This window comes from Homalodisca vitripennis, chromosome 4 (genome assembly GCF_021130785.1).
Source record: "Homalodisca vitripennis isolate AUS2020 chromosome 4, UT_GWSS_2.1, whole genome shotgun sequence".
Taxonomy (NCBI): Eukaryota; Metazoa; Arthropoda; class Insecta; order Hemiptera; family Cicadellidae; genus Homalodisca; species Homalodisca vitripennis.
The window spans coordinates 203938209-203959181 of record NC_060210.1 but is presented as its reverse complement, the minus strand read 5'-3'; the positions used below and the strand labels follow the sequence as shown (position 1 = coordinate 203959181).

General features: G+C 35.0%; 1 protein-coding gene across 1 annotated transcript in view; it reads left to right on the top strand.

Annotated features, from left to right (window-relative positions):
- The window catches only part of LOC124360922 (tetratricopeptide repeat protein 7B-like), a 79047-nt gene continuing 58074 nt past the window's right edge, over positions 1-20973 (top strand). The window contains 6 exon segments of the mRNA XM_046814924.1: positions 1-485; positions 7384-7409; positions 7412-7537; positions 11788-11956; positions 15276-15458; positions 19416-19545. Coding sequence (XP_046670880.1) covers positions 362-485; positions 7384-7409; positions 7412-7537; positions 11788-11956; positions 15276-15458; positions 19416-19545 — 758 coding nt within the window. The 5' untranslated portion in view covers positions 1-361.

Here is a 20973-nt window from a genome sequence, read left to right as displayed (position 1 = left end):
TGAGAGAACCTGTCCTGATTACTGATTAGTGATTACATGATTCGTGAATCGTGAATCGAGGTGTTTTATCTCAAACTCAAACCTGTTTTAGCTTGAGATTAAAACTGAGCAAGTTTTATTTACTTATCATCCGTCGTCTGCCAAGTCAGAATTTTTTACGTCTGTTTGCTTTATAAAAGTCATTAAAGTTAAAATTTTATTGTTTAATAAGTTAGTGGAACTATATATTATAAATATAAAATAATATGTTATCTGAAACGGACGTTACATGATTTGAGTACGACATTTGTCTAGGTATTGTAAAGTTTGGTTATGTTTTTATAATATGTTTTGTTACATTAGCTCATCACTGAGATAAAGTATGGCAGGAAAAGGTAGAAACGCGGTTAGAATAGAAACCGAAATAGAAAAAAGCAGAGAAGAATCTAACTGGAAGAGAGTTATTGAACTTGCTGATCAACTGAAAACCAGGAATGCAGCTCAAGGTAAACTAAATCCAAGGATAATTTTAGACTAATTCTTACAATATATTCAGTTATCTATGCACTTTGTGATGTACAGAAATTTGGCCCAGAATTGGACTTCTGATGACCAAAACAAGGTTGCACTTCCATAAGATGGGGTGTCAGAGAAGTTTAAGGCCAGAGTTGCTAGGCAAATCAAAATTTTAATGGGTAGACTTTAATAAGCAGCCTACGCTCTTTACTCAATTGCTATTATCTAATGGTTCATTTGTTTTTATCCATAGGAATAATTTGATTTTACAATTGATTTAACTTAGCACACCTATGATTTGAACTTATTAGTTATAGGCCTAGTAATTTTAAATTACTTAATTTTAAATACGTGAGATATTTCTCACAAGTGACTATTTAATTGGCTTCAACATCTGGAGGGTAGGGTACGATAAGAGGACCCGGTTTTTTATATCGAAATTGGTAAACAATATTAATTAATCATAACCATTGATATAACAAATCGATACTAATTATTTTGAACAATTAACTTAAATAATCTATATCAACAGCTGTAAACACTTTCAAATAGGCTAATACACGTAAGGTAATATTTCAATTTTACATAAGTAACATTTAATTATTAAAAATGGCAGTAAATTTTAGAAAACTACACAACATTGCTTTGAAAGATGATATGACATGTTTTTCGTGGCTTCAACATGTTGGACTCGTACCAAAAAACCCATTTTGTGAAATTTGCGGGAACAACTGTAACTGTGAGAGGAGCAAATATGGTCGTCTTCAGCTTTCCTAATCTTGGTTATAATAATTTGTTTGATCACTGTAAATATTAAATTCACATTTTAATTTAAAACATATAACTGATATTGAGGACTATAGATACTTTTATCGATTGATAGTCTAGGATTTGAGATGCAAATATTAGGTATTGATGATTACATTCTTTGATATACAAAACCGGGTCCCTTATCGTACCCTATCCCATCTGGATTGGGCTCCTGGTAACCCATGGGGGAGAACTTTCCTCCACTTCACAAAAGCGGTTACTCATTGATATCAAGCTGGGCAAGTTATAATTATTTTAGGCTAAGGTTTCTTTGATATCTAAGTCTAGGCCATAGTTAGTTTTGTTGTTTTGTTATGTTAATGTTAAATTTTTGTTAAAAAATTGTAACCCTAATTTATGAGTTTCTTCTTATTACGGTAATTTATTATATCTCTTATTGTCTACGATTTTTCAATATCGAAGTTGAATAATATATTGAATTGTTCCATAAAACAACGAAAAACTAGTGTAGGCCGCTTATTAAAGTCTCCCTTTATGTGTAGTTTTAGGGGGTGGAAATCGCAAATAGCTATGTTTTTTAATAATTGAAATGTAATGTCATTTTGTGGTTATATTTGGTTACTGTGATTCTTGTTATCTATGATTGTGATCAGTGTTATCTGCACCTGATAGCTTATGTAAGTGTTCTGTGGTTAGAACATCTTAGGCCTAGTACAGCTCCAACAACTGTCCCGTGCAGTAGCCTTCACTGTCTTGTTGATAATCATGGTATCCATTACTCGTTGCGTTAATTCTTATACGTCGATTAGTTTTGTAAGCTGATTTTAGTGTTTGAGTGTGGATTAGAAGATGTCAAAATTTTAGGAAATTAATCTATTCCTTTTTAATTGGTCATTGTGTATTTTCAGAGTGAGAGTAATGTATTTTTAAATCAAGAAATGATATTTTTATATGATCGTAAGTTACCAGATGGTTTAGGCCTATAAGTAGATTGTGTGCACATAGACAATAGACAATAGACAATAGACAATACTTCTTTATTTACATGTTCTTCAAGAACAGTGTTAGCGTCATAAATACAAGTTTTACGAGGTTGTAAAAAATTGTGATAGGCTTATACATTAGGTTGATTGTAATGTAAATGTTTTGCTGTTATCCCCGGTTCATGAATTCTGATATCGTGTAGAATGGGTTGGCCAGTAGCCAATTTTTGAGCTCTTCATGGAAACGTTGTCCTCCAATTGTCTTCAGCTGCAAGGGTAGGGCGTTCCACATTTTTCCTCCAGCGTAGCTTGGTTTTCTTTCTGTCAGTGAGCGGTGGTGGATAGGGAGACAGTAGTTTGCTCTATGCCGGGTATTGTAGTGATGCATCTGGCCTGCTGTTTTCAAAGGCTGTAGTGACTTTAGATGATGGTGTATTATTGTTTCCATAATGTAGAGGTTTACTACTGTGAGAATGTTTAGGGTTTTGAACGATTCTCTACAGCTTTCTCTGGGCTGAAGCTCGGCCAGTATTCTTATGGCACGTTTTTGTATGATCGTAAGTCGATCCAGATTGTTTAGGCCTTTGTTGTAGCACATACGAAATTAGGAAGTTATCATTATGTTGATTTTGCTTATTCAGGATTAACCATTTTAGCACCAAGCATATCAGGCAGGTTGTGTAACATAACTCCAGAGCTACTGGTGCAGGTTGTCCCGTCGGGCGCGGCGGCATATCCACAGCTTAATAAGAGCTAAATTAAGAGCTCAATACATGCCCTAAAAATATTTACTCAAGAAACCTCTGTATTATATTGTAATATATTTAATTGAGAAAGGCCTGTGAAAATTTGGTAAATTCTAACATAGAATATAAAATACTAACAATTTATACATTTATTGGTAAACAAAGTACAAAACTGACGGGTACGGTCCAATAAGCGGACCCGGTTTTTTATATCGAAATTGGCAAACGATATTACTTAATCATAACCATCGATATAATCAATCGATACTGATGAATTATTTTTAACAACTTAAATAATCTATATGAACAGCTGTAAACACTTTCAAATAATACAATTAAGGTAATATTTTAAATTTCACGTAACATTGTGTATTAAAATGGCCGTCAATCTTAGGAAGCTTCACGAAATTGCTTTAAAAGACGATAAAGTATGTTTTTTTATGGCTTCAGGATGTTGGGTTAGTACCTAAGAATCCATTATGTGATATTTGTGGAAAGGTAACAAATGTAACTGTCAGAGGAGCTAACATGGTCGTCTTCAGATGCAAAAAAAGAAGGTAATGGTGGACACAACTTTAGTAAAAACGTTTTCGTTCTGTTTCATTTAGTTAAAGTTATGAGTTATGGTTATGTTCATTTATTATTTGTTATCATTAAATTCACATTTTAATTTAAACATATGATTGTTATTACTTTTATATCGATTGATAGTCTATGATTCGATATGCGAATATTAGGTATCGATGATTATATTCTTCGATATAAAAAACCGGGTCCGCTTATTGGACCGTACCCAAACTGACATTTACCATAGACACGCATGTGTCATTAAATAAAACATTTTAGTGTGTATTGTTATTTTGTTCGAATATTATATCAATGTTTATGCAGTGTTACTTGCTATAGTATATTTTATATAAAATGCATTAATCAGTACTAATTTTATTGATATTAGTCAATAAATGGTTGTGTAATGCATGAAAATGTTGAGAGCCTAAATAAAGGCTCTTGGTGCTTAACGTCAGAACTTGTCCAAGGCTATATATAGGCTCTTGGTGTTTCATCACCAACCTAGCTTGAGCCTAAATATAGGCAATTGCACTAAAGGGATTCAACTTTTTTACAATATTTATTCCAGTGTAGAATGTTGGGTTAAATTTGCTAGCATTATTTTCAAATTTACTTTTATCCTCACTGGTAATGTGATTTGTGTTTCCTCCTGAACGGTATGGTCAATGTTAGGGATTTAGAGGATGAAAATTACAAATAACGAATGTTACAATATTAAAAGTGGAACTACTTTTCTTGCAATATAGTAGGAAGTTATGGTAGAAGAATTTACAATATTTTATTGATAAAACTGTCTATACACATTCAATACATGGTGTACTATACTGCAATACAACCCTCATATGTTATTAGGCTGTGCAATCTCTCCTAATGGCTGTGAACACTTTCCCGCAGTAACAAGAGATTAGTTGAAGTAGGAATATTGCTGATAAATCCAAGCTGGCTGGCATTGATAATACCTCCAAAGGAGATACAATACCTTCATCCTTTCCAACACTAAGACCCCGTCCTAACTGCACAGCAAGAGCACATGACCAAGCATGACCTGGCTGGCATTGATAATACCTCCGAAGGAGATACAATACCTTCATCCTTTCCAACACTAAGACCCCGTCCTAACTGCACAGCAAGAGCACATGACCAAGTATGACCTGGCTGGCATTGATAATACCTCCAAAGGAGGTACAATACCTTCATCCTTTCCAACACTAAGACCCCGTCCTAACTGCACAGCAAGAGCACATGACCTTCAAGCATGACCTGGCTGGAATTTATAATACCTCTAAAGGAGGTATACAATACCTTCATCCTTTCCAACACTAAAGACCCCATCCTAACTCCACAGCAAGAGGACATGACCTTCAAGCATGACCTGGCTGGCACTTATAATACCTCCAAAGGAGGTACAATACCTTCATCCTTTCCAACACTAATACTGTGTCCTACCTGCACAGCAAGAGCACATGACCTGGCTGGCATTGATAATACCTCCAAAGAAGGTACAATACCTTCATCCTTTCCAACACTAAGACCCCGTCCTACCTGCACAGAAGCATGAGAGATACAAACACGTGGTAATTAATGTGAGTGGCCGCCGTGAGTGTCGGTCGTGTTACAAGCGCTTGAAGATAAAAATAGGTTTGTATTTAGTAGCACTACACCAGTGACGCGACAGAGCGGCATCATCATCTTCCTCTTTCTGTCAGGTGTTCTTCAGTGTGAGTTGTTTAGTGATTGCTCTGGCGATGTCAGAGGTGCAAATGCACTCCAGTTTTTTGGAATTTGAGCAATGTTAACTACCACAACAGGCTGATGATTGATCGATTGTGGGTTTCATTGGGAGAGGTACTGAATTTACCAAGTAAGTTCTTTGATTTTATTACAAATAGATAAGATTGTATAGTTTGATGTACAATTAGCCAAGGTACTTGTGGCTAACACCACCTCGGATACAGAAAAACTCGGATAATAATGAAGCTATAGAAGCACAAATAAAGTAAACACTCTTGTAGTGTGAATAAAATTTATCTATGGGAAACAATTAATTTTACGATTCACTATGATTTGCTAAAAATAAATACTAGTTTCTACCGGAGCAGGTGTTTATCGTTTCGTTGCTAGAATCTGAATATTGATTTCAACATTATTTTCCTTTAATATATGATGTAAATAAACAAGATTGAGATTGTTATAGCCCAACATACTGACAAAAAATTATACTACATTGTTGAATCTACTGCTTACTGTATATTATAGGATTTTTAAATAATAACGTAGAAGAGAATTTATATTTAGTAAGCCAATTGAAAGTGAACAATAACCACTTTTTTTTAATAATAATATAGGCTACATTTTGAAATGAAAATTTCAAACTCACAAATACAAACAGTGTATGTTGTACATTTGTTTTACTCACCTTAAAGTAGGTCTACTAAAAAGGATGGAATATTGAAGACTGATTGTGATAAAAAAATACCATACTTGATTATTTTTATACACACTTCAAATATATGTATCGTTGAATACAGTTATCGTTTTTTATAACGGTAGTTGGTGTTATAGTTAGTGTTATTATTGGTATTATTTTCTACAATATATAAAGAGAATGATTGTGAATAGTGCAATAAACATTTTCTGCACAAGTTTATTAGACTTATTAGTATTTATTCTTCTTTTACATAAAGTACGAATGGACTCTGGATCAAATGTAAAAATAATATTACAGTATAATGTCTGTGTACACTTCAGCACTTCCCAATGTACAATTTAGTTCTGTAAAAAATGTTAGGTACAATTTTATACAGGAGATATTTTACAATGTTAAGGGATATTTACACAGGTAATTTATTAACCACAAACATCCACAACAAATATTGTGATGAATCTAGTTTTAATTTTAAATAATTATTAAGATCAATAGTACTAATGAGTTATTAAACTGTTTTTGAAGACAGAACTTATCACAAATTGTACAGATCTGTATGACCTTCAAAGATAGATGACCTTTTTGCTCTAACTTTGATAAACAATGACTGGAAGTCACCATGTGGTATAATAACTCCAAAAATAACATTAGATGATGTTACTCCTTGGTCAGCCATTCATGTAACCTTACAAAAGGTTCCTATTTAGGATCGCTCCTCACGTACTTTTGTGAGTATGGTCCTATCCTGACAGTTGAAAATGGTACATAATAATCGTGGTAGTAAAGATGATATATGATTTTAATTCAAAATACAGGAGCCTGATTACTTTCAATCATAAATAATTCTACTTCAAAATTCCATTGGCACTAGCACTAAGGGGATTCTTTTAAACATTGTATAAAACGTGTATTCATTCATGAAGCTCTTTTCTTATTGGAAATTATATATTAATTTAAACAAACTCTCCAATAATATAAGTTTTTATTTTTGTGAGGCCTTTCGTACTCAATGAGAACATCTTCGGACCCACTTAACTGAATAAAAGTAACAATAACAATAATAACATAAACAATTTTGTACTAAATAAAAACAAATGTCATTAAAATTACAAAGAGATAATATTCTATGACAGGACAGTATGTTATATGTATATATATAAAAAATAAAGTTGATAGTTAAATCATATTTGTTATTATTACTTTTATTCAGTTATGTGGGTCAGAAGATGTTCTCACTGAGTACGAAAGGCCTCACAAAAATAAAAACTTATATTATTGGAGAGTTTGTTTAAATTAATATATGAAGTGTATTGTTTAAAACAGTGTTCACAACCTGTTAGAGTACCACTAGTACATAGGAGAAAATCGTTTCAAACTCTCCATGTTTTTCCAGCTCCATTATGCAGTTTCCTGCTCGGCGCGAAGGAAAGTTGGAGATGTTTCTGGAAGAGTGGCCTCCTGTAGATTCCAACTTCTCCAAAGCACGTTCAGGTTTGGGAGAGGCAAAACGATGCTTGCTGAACGCTGCCAGTGAACAAGGGAAGAAAGTAGGTCTACTTATAATGCTGATACTAATTTAATCTATTGAAATAAAATGAAAAATACCTTTATTAACCCTTTCAGGGCCAGGACCAAATATGAGATGTTGCAAAATTTTTTTCACATATCTATCCCCTTGTGACTAGTCAAAAGTGCCAGGCTAAAATTGGCGATTTTGCAGTCTCTTAGATTAAAATTTGTGATAACTTTTCATAAACATTAGAGAATGACCTAAAAGTTGCACCAAATTACTCGTATAGATATATACTATCAACAAAAAAATATATAGATGTAGTTTTAAGTAATTTAAAATTAAAAAAAAAATAATGTTTTAATGGATTACATAAAAAAAAATTTTATTTTTTTTATTTTTTTTCGTAAATAACTAAAAAAGGAAAAATAATTTTACTGTAGAAAGCTATGTTATTATATTGTACATTTATAAAGGAACAACCATACAAAATTTTGTGTTATTTCTCTCATAAATAAATTTTTTATGACACATTTTGTATAAATACGCATAATTGTACTTCGCAACAAGTGATAAAGCAACTGACTCTTAACTGCAAGAAACTTAAAATAAATATTCACATTACGGATGTACCGGTAAACAGATGATTGTAGGATCCATAAGCAGTTTCAATACAGTTAAAAACACTATTTACCAAGAAATATTTACACAATTTTATTTGAAATTTATTTACACTTTTTCTATTTACAAATATGCTACTTACAATATTCACTCTCCGTGAGATCGCAAATTGTCAGTCATTGTAACTACTAACACACAATAGCTAAGCAGGTAACACTACTAATATTTACAACCACAAAATAAAATAATGAAGAAGAATCCAGCATACAATGGTACGATTGCACTAAAGCATAAAGAATTAACAACAATAGATCGAGTCACCTGATAATGTCACGTGACAATTACGACATAAAAATGCATAGACCTCAAAAATAAAAATTATATTCATATTAAATATCTACAAATATACCAGGGAATAAAAAAACATAAAACTTTAATCATTTGATGTCGTATTTTTTTTAAGAAAATTACGAATATCAAGGCGGCAATATATTGGCCGCCTGGATTCGTCAACTTCTCCAAAGCACGTTCAGGTTTGGGAGAGGCAAAACGATGCTTGCTGAACGCTGCCAGTGAACAAGGGAAGAAAGTAGGTCTACTTATAATGCTGATACTAATTTAATCTATTGAAATAAAATGAAAAATACCTTTATTAAAGAGCCTGAGTTAGGGCTATTAAGCCCTCTCTACCACTCACTGGATGACTACCATGCTGCTGGTCGTCAACTAGTATCTAAGGGAGTATCAGGTTTTGTAATGTACTATCGGACAGGATGACTACCATGCTGCTGGTCGTCAACTAGTATCTAAGGGAGTGTCAAGTTTTTTAATGTACTATCTGACAGGATGACTACCATGCTGCTGGTCGTCAACTAGTATCTAAGGGAGTGTCAAGTTTTGTAATGTACTATCGGACAGGATGACACCATGCTGCTGGTCGTCAACTAGTATCTAAGGGTGTGTCAAGTTTTGTAATGTACTATTGGATAGGATGACTACCATGCTGCTGGTCGTCAACTAGTATCTAAGGGAGTGTCAAGTTTTGTAATGTACTATCGGATAGGATGACTACCATGCTGCTGGTCGTCAACTAGTATCTAAGGGAGTGTCAAGTTTTGTAATGTACTATCGGACAGGATGACTACCATGCTGCTGGTCGTCAACTAGTATCTAAGGGAGTGTCAAGTTTTGTAATGTACTATCGGACAGGATGACACCATGCTGCTGGTCGTCAACTAGTATCTAAGGGTGTGTCAAGTTTTGTAATGTACTATCGGATAGGATGACTACCATGCTGCTGGTCGTCAACTAGTATCTAAGGGAGTGTCAAGTTTTGTAATGTACTATCGGACAGGATGACTACCATGCTGCTGGTCGTCAACTAGTATCTAAGGGAGTGTCAAGTTTTGTAATGTACTATCGGACAGGATGACTACCATGCTGCTGGTCTACAACTAGTATCTAAGGGAGTGTCAAGTTTTGTAATGTACTATCGGACAGGATGACTACCATGCTGCTGGTCGTCAACTAGTATCTAAGGGAGTGTCAAGTTTTGTAATATAATATAGGACAGGATGACTAACACTGGTGGCCTAGTATCTAAGGGAGTGTCAAGTTTTGTGATATAATATCGGACAGGATGACTATCACACTGGTGGCCATCAACTAGTATCTAAGGGAGTGTCAAGTTTTGTGATATAATATCGGACAGGATGACTATCACACTGGTGTCCATCAACTAGTATCTAAGGGAGTGTCAAGTTTTGTGATATAATATCGGACAGGATGACTATCACATTGGTGGCCATCAACTAGTATCTAAGGGAGTGTCAAGTTTTGTGATATAATATCGGACAGGATGACTATCACACTGGTGGCCATCAACTAGTATCTAAGGGAGTGTCAAGTTTTGTGATATAATATCGGACAGGATGACTATCACACTGGTGTCCGTCAACTAGTATCTAGTGGAGGTGTGATGTTTTGTGATATATTATCCGACTAGTTACTAGTTGATGGCCAGCGACGTGATATTGATCCTATTTAGAGTTCAGTTTTTGTGTATTTGACTTTTTCTTTCACATGTGACTCAAGATGTGAGTTAGAGATAGTGCAGGTTAGAATCCTGTCTGTGACCCTTGCACTTTTTATTAGTACCATCGACCTTGTACTGTATCGACTCTCCCCCTTATTCTGTTTGATAAGACCCGCGCACAGGCCAGTGGCCCATGAGGACGGGCAGAATAAGCCTTAAAAGGGGATGGCTTCTCCTTTATATATATAAAATATATATATATATATATATATATATATATATATATATATATTAGTTGGAGAAGAATACTCTAACATGTAAACATTTCTTTAATTGCTAATTATATAAAATTCAATAAATTGCATTTTCATGCTAAGTTTTGCAGTCATTCAGAGCTACACCAAAAAACATAAACAAAGTAATCAATTTTGCCCATGTTCAAAGAAAATAAAACCATAAATTTTGCCTGTGATCATAGTGTTGTTGTTGAACATAACAATTTTTCATTACTCAGTTCTCCAAAGTGTAATCAGGTTTCTGAAAGTCTATATTCATGAAGATTATAATTGAATTAATTATTGATTATGTTTTCTCCAAGGTTTAATATTTATATTATAAGATTTACAAATGCTGTAACTAAGTGTGATTTATTAGAGAAAAGGGTACTTTCGGATTATACCGACCCCACCCAGACATGAATCGTTATTTAAAATTTTGCATCTACTGATTAGTAGATTAGCGTAGAACAATATTTCGTCAATATAAAACAGGAATTGTCTTATCGCAAACCCCTTCCCATCCTCAGACAGAGGTCAAAGTCGAGCGGTCTAGTAGATAACGTGATTGCAGAGTCTCGCCGCCCGTTCAGCTGGTGCGTCGCTTTGTTGTACTTCCGTGTTTTACCCCTACATTTCTTCAAACACAAAAATTCAACAAAAACAAACATTACCAAACAAAAACTAAACTCTTTATTGAAAAAAATATACACAAAACTTGTTTTTATTCTTGATTACACTCCGCCACCCAAAATGCGAGTGCCTCCGGCCACCAAAGGTGCTGTTGAAGCCCACACTGATGTCAACGAAAGAAAAACATTCCTCGAGATAGTACCTATCAGTAAAATATCAAATTCTAGAGGGGCTGATTAGAAATATAAATTTAATTGTAATGGAAAGGCTTATGTACCGTGCAAAAAGCTTAATAAATAATCATGTGATGCCGTGCGGCCTGCCGTAATCGGGATTCTCGAGAAAGATAAGATAACAGTGACCACAATACCTGGAAATGCTTGTTGATTGATGGAATGTTAGTTCTGTTACTTAACTACATCGTTGTATAACGTTCTAAGTTCATGGAAAAAAGTTTAAGGATTGGGGGCATATAACGGAATCTGAACCCATTAACAATATTGATAATCGTTGTAATTTTGTAATTAAAGAGTTGTTTTTTCGTACTATCATGTTTGTTTCTATAAATTTATATTTTTGTGTTCTTCATACTGGTGTGGTCGGTATAATCCCAAAGTACCGAGAAAAGTTTAAGAGGTATTCTTTAAAGAGGAACGTGTCTTAAGCATAGTCAGTGTCAAAATATGTTTAATATTGATATATTGATAACTGACTGTTGCACAGGCAGGAGTAGCTCTGGATGCCCATCTGCTTCTAGGCAAACTCCACTATGCCATGGGCTTCTTTGAGGAATCTCTGAATCATTACAATGAGGCAGACCTCCAGTCCCTCACAGAGAAAGCTTTGCCGAGCCGCAGTCTGCGAATTGTGGCTGAGTCGTATGCCATTAAAGGTAAACTCGGTTAGTGTAATGAAGATTAAGATATGTACAATTATATCGAGTGTATGCAGAAGATATACTCTTCTTAGTTCTCAAAAGGCCTTGAAAATGTCCGACGCATGCTCCATGCTTATCACGGTTACCAAGGAAGTGTCCGATGCACGCTCCATGCTTATCACGGTTACCAAGGAAGTATTCATAAATAACCTTCACTCTGCGGCAGGGAGAGGGGAGTGCCCTTTATCTAACTCCAACCACCTGCTCGTCAGTTCTGCATCTCCTACAGAGCCATAACCAAACATCCGTGGCGTGTATTACTGCTCTCTCGGTTACGAGTGCGGATCTACTACTTATTATTATTCTTCATCGTGCTCGTCTTACATTTTACAATGAAATTGAACATTTTTTGAAGTGTACAGTTCTTTTTTTATTTTTTATCAATAAATACGCTAATTTTAATTAAAATATCTTAATTTATACTTTTTTGCTTTCACCTTTTATAATTTAGTTATAATGAAAATTAGCTTTGAACTTAAAGTTACAAAATATTTTTACTTGTCTTGGCGTCTATATTAGTGGAGTGTGAAGGGATATATTAGTAACAACTGTCAAGTCAGTTCTTTAAATACTTTTGTTACATTTTCTGTCAGACCGACAGAAAGGTTGTAGAGACTTCAAACTTGATACTTTCACCAACACATGTGATGAAGTTACCTTGTTAGCTTTGGTGGCTGTCAAGTCAGTTCTTTAAATACTTTTGTTACATTATCTGTCAGACCGACAGAAAGGTTGTAGAGACTTCAAACTTGATACTTTCACCAACACATGTGATGAAGTTACCTTGTTAGCTTTGGTGGCTGTCAAGTCAGTTCTTTAAATACTTTGTAATGACTCATTTCATACACCCATCTCACATCCATTTCAATACTTAGGCCTAATTTAATTTAGAAATTTATTAGTAATAATAATTAAGGAATAATTATTTATAAATTGTCTCAAATTTTAATACAAACAATAATAAATACAAAATTAAATATATCAAAATAAATCAAAATTCACCTTATTACATATAAAATTCAAAAGTTATAAAGTGAACTAAAGTCAGTGATACAGTGTGCAGGGATGATTGTTGAAGAGTGAAGAGAGCAGATATTTGAAAGGTGAAGAGGAGAGAGGGATCTGGAAGAAGTGAAGCAAGATTATTATTATAAAGAAACTGGTTACATTTATTCAGCAGTATTTGAAAGGTTACTTTATTAAATTCTTATTATCACTGAAGTACAAAGAAGCAGAAGACAGACATTGGGTGAGAAAATTCCTTTTAAGTTTACTAGTGATTCATTGGAAGAACATAAAACCCAGGAACATTCGATTTGGCTAATAATTCAAAATTAATATAATTAAAATTTAACAACAATTATTTTTCAAAATTACAATATCTTTTATAAAATAAAATACCCAATATTTCTATTTCATTAAGCCAGCACGACCACCCTTCCCTAAAAATTAAGAATTGTATTTAAAATTTTACCATTATTGTATCCTCCATCTTGTTTCAAAATTCAAACTTGTATGTCAATTAATTTATCATCATTAAAGTTCACATTTATATCATACTGAGTTATTTGTTATTTCTAACTATAATCATCAGAATACAAATTAAGTTTAACTATTTATTTAAAGTGTATAATAGTAATAGTATATTACAACTTTTGTTACATTTTCTGTCAGACCGACAGAAAGGTTGTAGAGACTTCAAACTTGATACTTTCACCAACACATGTGATGAAATTACCTTGTTAGCTTTGGTGGCTGTCAAGTCAGTTCTTTAAATACTTTTGTTACATTATCTGTCAGACCGACAGAAAGGTTGTAGAGACTTCAAACTTGATACTTTCACCAACACATGTGATGAAATTACCTTGTTAGCTTTGGTGGCTGTCAAGTCAGTTCTTTAAATACTTTTGTTACATTTTCTGTCAGACCGACAGAAAGGTTGTAGAGACTTCAAACTTGATACTTTCACCAACACATGTGATGAAATTACCTTGTTAGCTTTGGTGGCTGTCAAGTCAGTTCTTTAATTACTTTTGTTACATTATCTGTCAGACCGACAGAAAGGTTGTAGAGACTTCAAACTTGATACTTTCACCAACACATGTGATGAAGTTACCTTGTTAGCTTTGGTGGCTGTCAAGTTAGTTCTTTAAATACTTTTGTTACATTTTCTGTCAGACCGACAGAAAGGTTGTAGAGACTTCAAACTTGATACTTTCACCAACACATGTGATGAAGTTACCTTGTTAGCTTTGGTGGCTGTCAAGTCAGTTCTTTAAATACTTTTGTTACATTTTCTGTCAGACCGACAGAAAGGTTCTAGAGACTTCAAACTTGATACTTTCACCAACACATGTGATGAAGTTACCTTGTTAGCTTTGGTGGCTGTCAAGTTAGTTCTTTAAATACTTTTGTTACATTTTCTCTCAGACCGACAGAAAGGTTGTAGAGACTTCAAACTTGATACTTTCACCAACACATGTGATGAAGTTACCTTGTTAGCTTTGGTGGCTGTCAAGTCAGTTCTTTAAATACTTTTGTTACATTTTCTGTCAGACCGACAGAAAGGTTGTAGAGACTTCAAACTTGATACTTTCACCAACACATGTGATGAAATTACCTTGTTAGCTTTGGTGGCTGTCAAGTCAGTTCTTTAAATACTTTTGTTACATTTTCTGTCAGACCGACAGAAAGGTTGTAGAGACTTCAAACTTGATACTTTCACCAACACATGTGATGAAATTACCTTGTTAGCTTTGGTGGCTGTCAAGTCAGTTCTTTAAATACTTTTGTTACATTTTCTGTCAGACCGACAGAAAGGTTGTAGAGACTTCAAACTTGATACTTTCACCAACACATGTGATGAAGTTACCTTGTTAGCTTTGGTGGCGGTCAAGTCAGTTCTTTAAATACTTTTGTTACATTCTGTTGGGTTCTTCATTACTCATTACATTATATCGGTTTATTACATTTGCTTTGAAATTACTGTAATTAAAAACAAAAATCAATGCTGCAAATGAGTGTCATTTAGTCTGTAGCAAAAATAAAATATTTTTGATACTGTGGATCAGTCAATACAAAAATGTGGCAATTTAAAAAAGCTTGTGTTTGTAGTAAATTAATGCTAACTGAAAAAAAAATATTCTTGTGATTTGTAATGAGTAACACTAACTATCCCCAGTCTATGTGTAATGTTGTGTATTTACAAATAGCCTGTGGGAGTGAAAATAGCACCACACATATACAACGCTCGGTAACGAACTGTGGTTTACAGGTCTATGTCTGGAGAAGGTCCCTCCGTCCTCGACCAGCAAGTACAAACAGGTAGAATGGGAGGAACAGATGGGGCGGTGCTACGAGCTGGCTGGTGATCTTACACTACTTTATCTTCAGGAGCAGGACAAGATGCAGCAGCAGATAGTGACCACGGGAACCTTTAACACTGGAACAGGCACAGGTATACGAGTATATAAAATGAAACAGAATCTTTACATTTAAACCACAAATAAATATTATAGGTTTGTACCGTTATTATAGTACATATATTAAATTTATATGGAGCTAATACTTCGTAAATCAAAACAACTTTTCGGAAATACTTGATTTATTCCGAGATTAAAGTTCACTCAAAATTTGACGAAGTTTACAAACTTTAGATTCGATTTTCTTCAAAACTTCACACAATCGAACAAATCTAATTAAGAGTCTGATCAAAAATGAATTAAAATTAAAATGAAACTAAAAATGTATACTTCTCCAAAAATGGTTTAAATTAACAAAATAAAATAAAAAGTTCTCTTCTCAAAATACTCAAAAATCAATATAACACAAAACTTGATATTAACTTTAAGACCAAAATTTAATTCACAATACTTCCAAAAATTGAATTAAATTCTCAGATTCTGTAAGATGGGAAACTTTAGAAATTTAATTACAACAGTATAAAAATAAAAGATATTAACTAAACGCTGGTACGGGACTTACTACTTTGAAGATTACGGAGGCTGATAGGGATTTAATACGCACTGAAGAAAAATTAAATACTTGAATTAAATTTACACGCGATAAAAGAATTACTCTAGATCCCAAAAACTATAGGATTAGAGGAAGAACACTGCTTCTCTACTCGACGTCTGCACCTTCTCGTTCTGGCTTCAAGACTGCACTCCCTCTCTCCACCCAACAGGTTCGGAACGTATCACCGTAGATAACACGATCAGCTGATTGACCGGTCTCGAACCAACAAACAATGTCCACGCACCGCGTTTAGTTTTCAAAGAGCCTACTTCCTACCGCGATTCAGCATAAATAATTACAACTACGGTACAGGTTGATAAAAGTGATTGAAAATCAATGTTTCTTAAATTTATCCTATAACTGTGTTGAGGGACTTTTTCCCCCCCTTAAGGTTTCTGAAACACTCACTAACTGCAGTTTTACATGTTTGTTGAATCATGCATTGAGGCGGAGACACATACCTACACACTGGAGGTTTACTGATGGTTGATGGCAGCGTACCTATATATAAAATAAAAAAACTACATGGCTGACTGCCAACATTCCCTGTGAAACTGCTCTCAAGAATCAGTAAATTAGTGATGGTTTTAGGTTCAAACAAATAACCTCCGACCAACACCTTACCTGGAGTACCGTGAGTGTTCACCAAAAAATTTGACACCTAAAACTAAAAGAAAGTGAAATATTTTACTTATTCATTCACTTACCAGTAACTGACCTATATATTGAAGTCAACAAACTTTATTTATTTTTGACAATACATAGAATGACAATAATATGTCAAATAAACAGAACCACTTTTAATAAAATATTCTAGGAGCATAAGGAAAGAATTTTGTCTTTTCTAATATACTAACATTGACAAAACACTACTGAAAATCACCAAATCACCTAGAGTACGTGATTGTAATAAGTATGCTTTATATTTACTGGCTAGATAGTCAGCTGATAGCAAACAACAGTAACAAACAATCGTAAAATAGTGTTCCTCTATGCCTCAGGACTCTACATACATGGACAATGGGTCCAATAGTGACGGTTTAATAGTACACAACTTACAGATTACAAATGAAATGTTTATTAGGTGGATCACACTCTCCCCAGCCTCAGGACTCTACATGGACAATATGGGTCCAATAGTGACGGTTTAATAGTACACAACTTACAGATTACAAATGAAATGTTTATTAGGTGGATCACACTCTCCCCAGCCTCAGGACTCTACATGGACAATGGGTCCAATAGTGACGGTTTAATAGTACACAACTTACAGATTACAAATGAAATGTTTATTAGGTGGATCACACTCTCCCCAGCCTCAGGACTCTACATGGACAATGGGTCTAATAGTGATGGTTTTAATAGTACACAACTTACAGATTACAAATGAAATGTTTATTAGGTGGATCACACTCTCCCCAGCCTCAGGACTCTACATGGACAATGGGTCCAATAGTGATGGTTTAATAGTACACAACTTACAGATTACAAATGAAATGTTTATTAGGTGGATCACACTCTCCCCAGCCTCAGGACTCTACATGGACAATGGGTCCAATAGTGATGGTTTAATAGTACACAACTTACAGATTACAAATGAAATGTTTATTAGGTGGATCACACTCTCCCCAGCCTCAGGACTCTACATGGACAATGGGTCCAATAGTGACGGTTTAATAGTACACAACTTACAGATTACAAATGAAATGTTTATTAGGTGGATCACACTCTCCCCAGCCTCAGGACTCTACATGGACAATGGGTCCAATAGTGATGGTTTAATAGTACACAACTTACAGATTACAAATGAAATGTTTATTAGGTGGATCACACTCTCCCCAGCCTCAGGACTCTACATGGACAATGGGTCCAATAGTGATGGTTTAATAGTACACAACTTACAGATTACAAATGAAATGTTTATTAGGTGGATCACACTCTCCCCAGCCTCAGGACTCTACATGGACAATGGGTCCAATAGTGATGGTTTAATAGTACACAACTTACAGATTACAAATGAAATGTTTATTAGGTGGATCACACTCTCCCCAGCCTCAGGACTCTACATGGACAATGGGTCCAATAGTGATGGTTTAATAGTACACAACTTACAGATTACAAATGAAATGTTTATTAGGTGGATCACACTCTCCCCAGCCTCAGGACTCTACATGGACAATGGGTCCAATAGTGACGGTTTAATAGTACACAACTTACAGATTACAAATGAAATGTTTATTAGGTGGATCACACTCTCCCCAGCCTCAGGACTCTACATGGACAATGGGTCCAATAGTGACGGTTTAATAGTACACAACTTACAGATTACAAATGAAATGTTTATTAGGTGGATCACACTCTCCCCAGCCTCAGGACTCTACATGGACAATGGGTCCAATAGTGACGGTTTAATAGTACACAACTTACAGATTACAAATGAAATGTTTATTAGGTGGATCACACTCTCCCCAGCCTCAGGACTCTACATGGACAATGGGTCCAATAGTGACGGTTTAATAGTACACAACTTACAGATTACAAATGAAATGTTTATTAGGTGGATCACACTCTCCCCAGCCTCAGGACTCTACATGGACAATGGGTCCAATAGTGACGGTTTAATAGTACACAACTTACAGATTACAAATGAAATGTTTATTAGGTGGATCACACTCTCCCCAGCCTCAGGACTCTACATGGACAATGGGTCCAATAGTGATGGTTTAATAGTACACAACTTACAAATTACAAATGAAATGTTTATTAGGTGGATCACACTCTCCCCAGCCTCAGGACTCTACATGGACAATGGGTCCAATAGCGACGGTTTAATAGTACACAACTTACAAATTACAAATGAAATGTTTATTAGGTGGATCACACTCTCCCCAGCCTCAGGACTCTACATGGACAATGGGTCCAATAGCGACGGTTTAATAGTACACAACTTACAGATTACAAATGAAATGTTTATTAGGTGGATCACACTCTCCCCAGCCTCAGGACTCTACATGGACAATGGGTCCAATAGTGACGGTTTAATAGTACACAACTTACAAATTACAAATGAAATGTTTATTAGGTGGATCACACTCTCCCCAGCCTCAGGACTCTACATGGACAATGGGTCTAATAGTGATGGTTTAATAGTACACAACTTACAGATTACAAATGAAATGTTTATTAGGTGGATCACACTCTCCCCAGCCTCAGGACTCTACATGGACAATGGGTCCAATAGTGACGGTTTAATAGTACACAACTTACAAATTACAAATGAAATGTTTATTAGGTGGATCACACTCTCCCCAGCCTCAGGACTCTACATGGACAATGGGTCCAATAGCGACGGTTTAATAGTACACAACTTACAGATTACAAATGAAATGTTTATTAGGTGGATCACACTCTCCCCAGCCTCAGGACTCTACCCGGACAATGGGCCCGATCCTCGAGACAGCCATTCAGAGAGCACCTCTCCTGTATATACAGACTGGCAAAATACCACAGGCAGTTACTCGATACAGGTAATTAGTCACATTGCAATAATAAAATTAATATTGGAAAATATGTATTCATTTACCAGTGCTTCATACCTATATGTAGTTAAGAATAGCTTGTAGATGTCTTCTAGTAAAATTTTCTAGGTTCCTATCGCATTTTTCCAATGCTCTAATTTTTTCATTCACTCAAAAGTATGTATCTAAATAAGTTTTATTCTGTTAATAATTTAAAAACTGAGAAAAATGTAATATAGCTCATGTTTGAGTATAACACTACTGTAAGGGCCTTCTTTATAACATTTATATTACTATGCAAATAACACACAAATTTAAAAATAATTCTGATCTGGGGAGGCAAACAATAAATATGGCTGCCGAGCTGTCAATGAAAGTAGCGCAGCCGTCTGTACTGGCCATACGAGTTGTGAGGACAAACTACAGCTAAACTAACAGGAACTGTCTATGTTAACTGTCAACTGTTGCTGGTATCTGCTTGGGGTGAGATCAAGGTACTTTTTAAGGTTGGGGTTTTAGAGTGACTAATCGAGGCTGATAATCTTTCCTTGTGTTGGATATTTATGTCTTTGAAGTAATCTATATGCTTCATGAAAAAGTCATCCAAGGTTTCCTGGTCGCCTCGTATTCTTGCTGTCATAATTGGAAGTCTCGCTTTTTGAGTAATTTTTTTAAAAGGAGTTTGGCTGTCTCTCCTTGTAGTTTCTTGTGTCAAGATGTCAGCATCACATTTCTGTTTTACATCATCTACCTGTAAGTCTATTTCTACATTGGTGGGTTCTGCAAGCCGAGCTTTGTTTTTGGTTACTTGGAGAGATACACTGAAATGGTTCCTTTCCTTCCCAGTTGGTTTTTTTTTTTTCTTGCTTAGGTTGTAGTTCTTAGAACGAGGAAAACTCTCTGCAACGGGTGTACTTTGTGTGACTGGTGGTGGTGTAGCAGGGTTTAATTGTTCACCTTGTTTCTGCAGTTCTTCTTGCAAAGTTTCCACAGAGCGTTCTAGTTGGTCTTGTCGAGTTTTAAGCTGAGCCAGCTCAGTAATTAGAGAGGCACAGTAGTTGAGAACGTAAAATTCGGAGTCATTTGTTTGTGTTTCTGAAGTGCTAGTAGGTTTTGGTGTCTGAGCTAGGTCCGTTATGTCATCTTGGTTTAGTTTCAGCTTATTTATCATTCCACCTAATTGCTTGATTTTATTTGCTGAGTCACGTAATAGTTTTTCTCTTTCATTATCTTGTTCTTCAAAAGTTCGCATCATTTCAATTCTTAACTGTCTTTCCTTCTCTAATTGGAGTTCTACTTCATTTAGTGTTTCAACCAGTGAAGCATTTCGGGAGAGCAAGATTTCCTTGTCATTTTCAAGCTCTTCAATTTTTGCTTCAGCAAGGTTCACCTCAGCAAAATTATTGTCTCTGAAATCTTGGCATTTTAAGGAAGAGA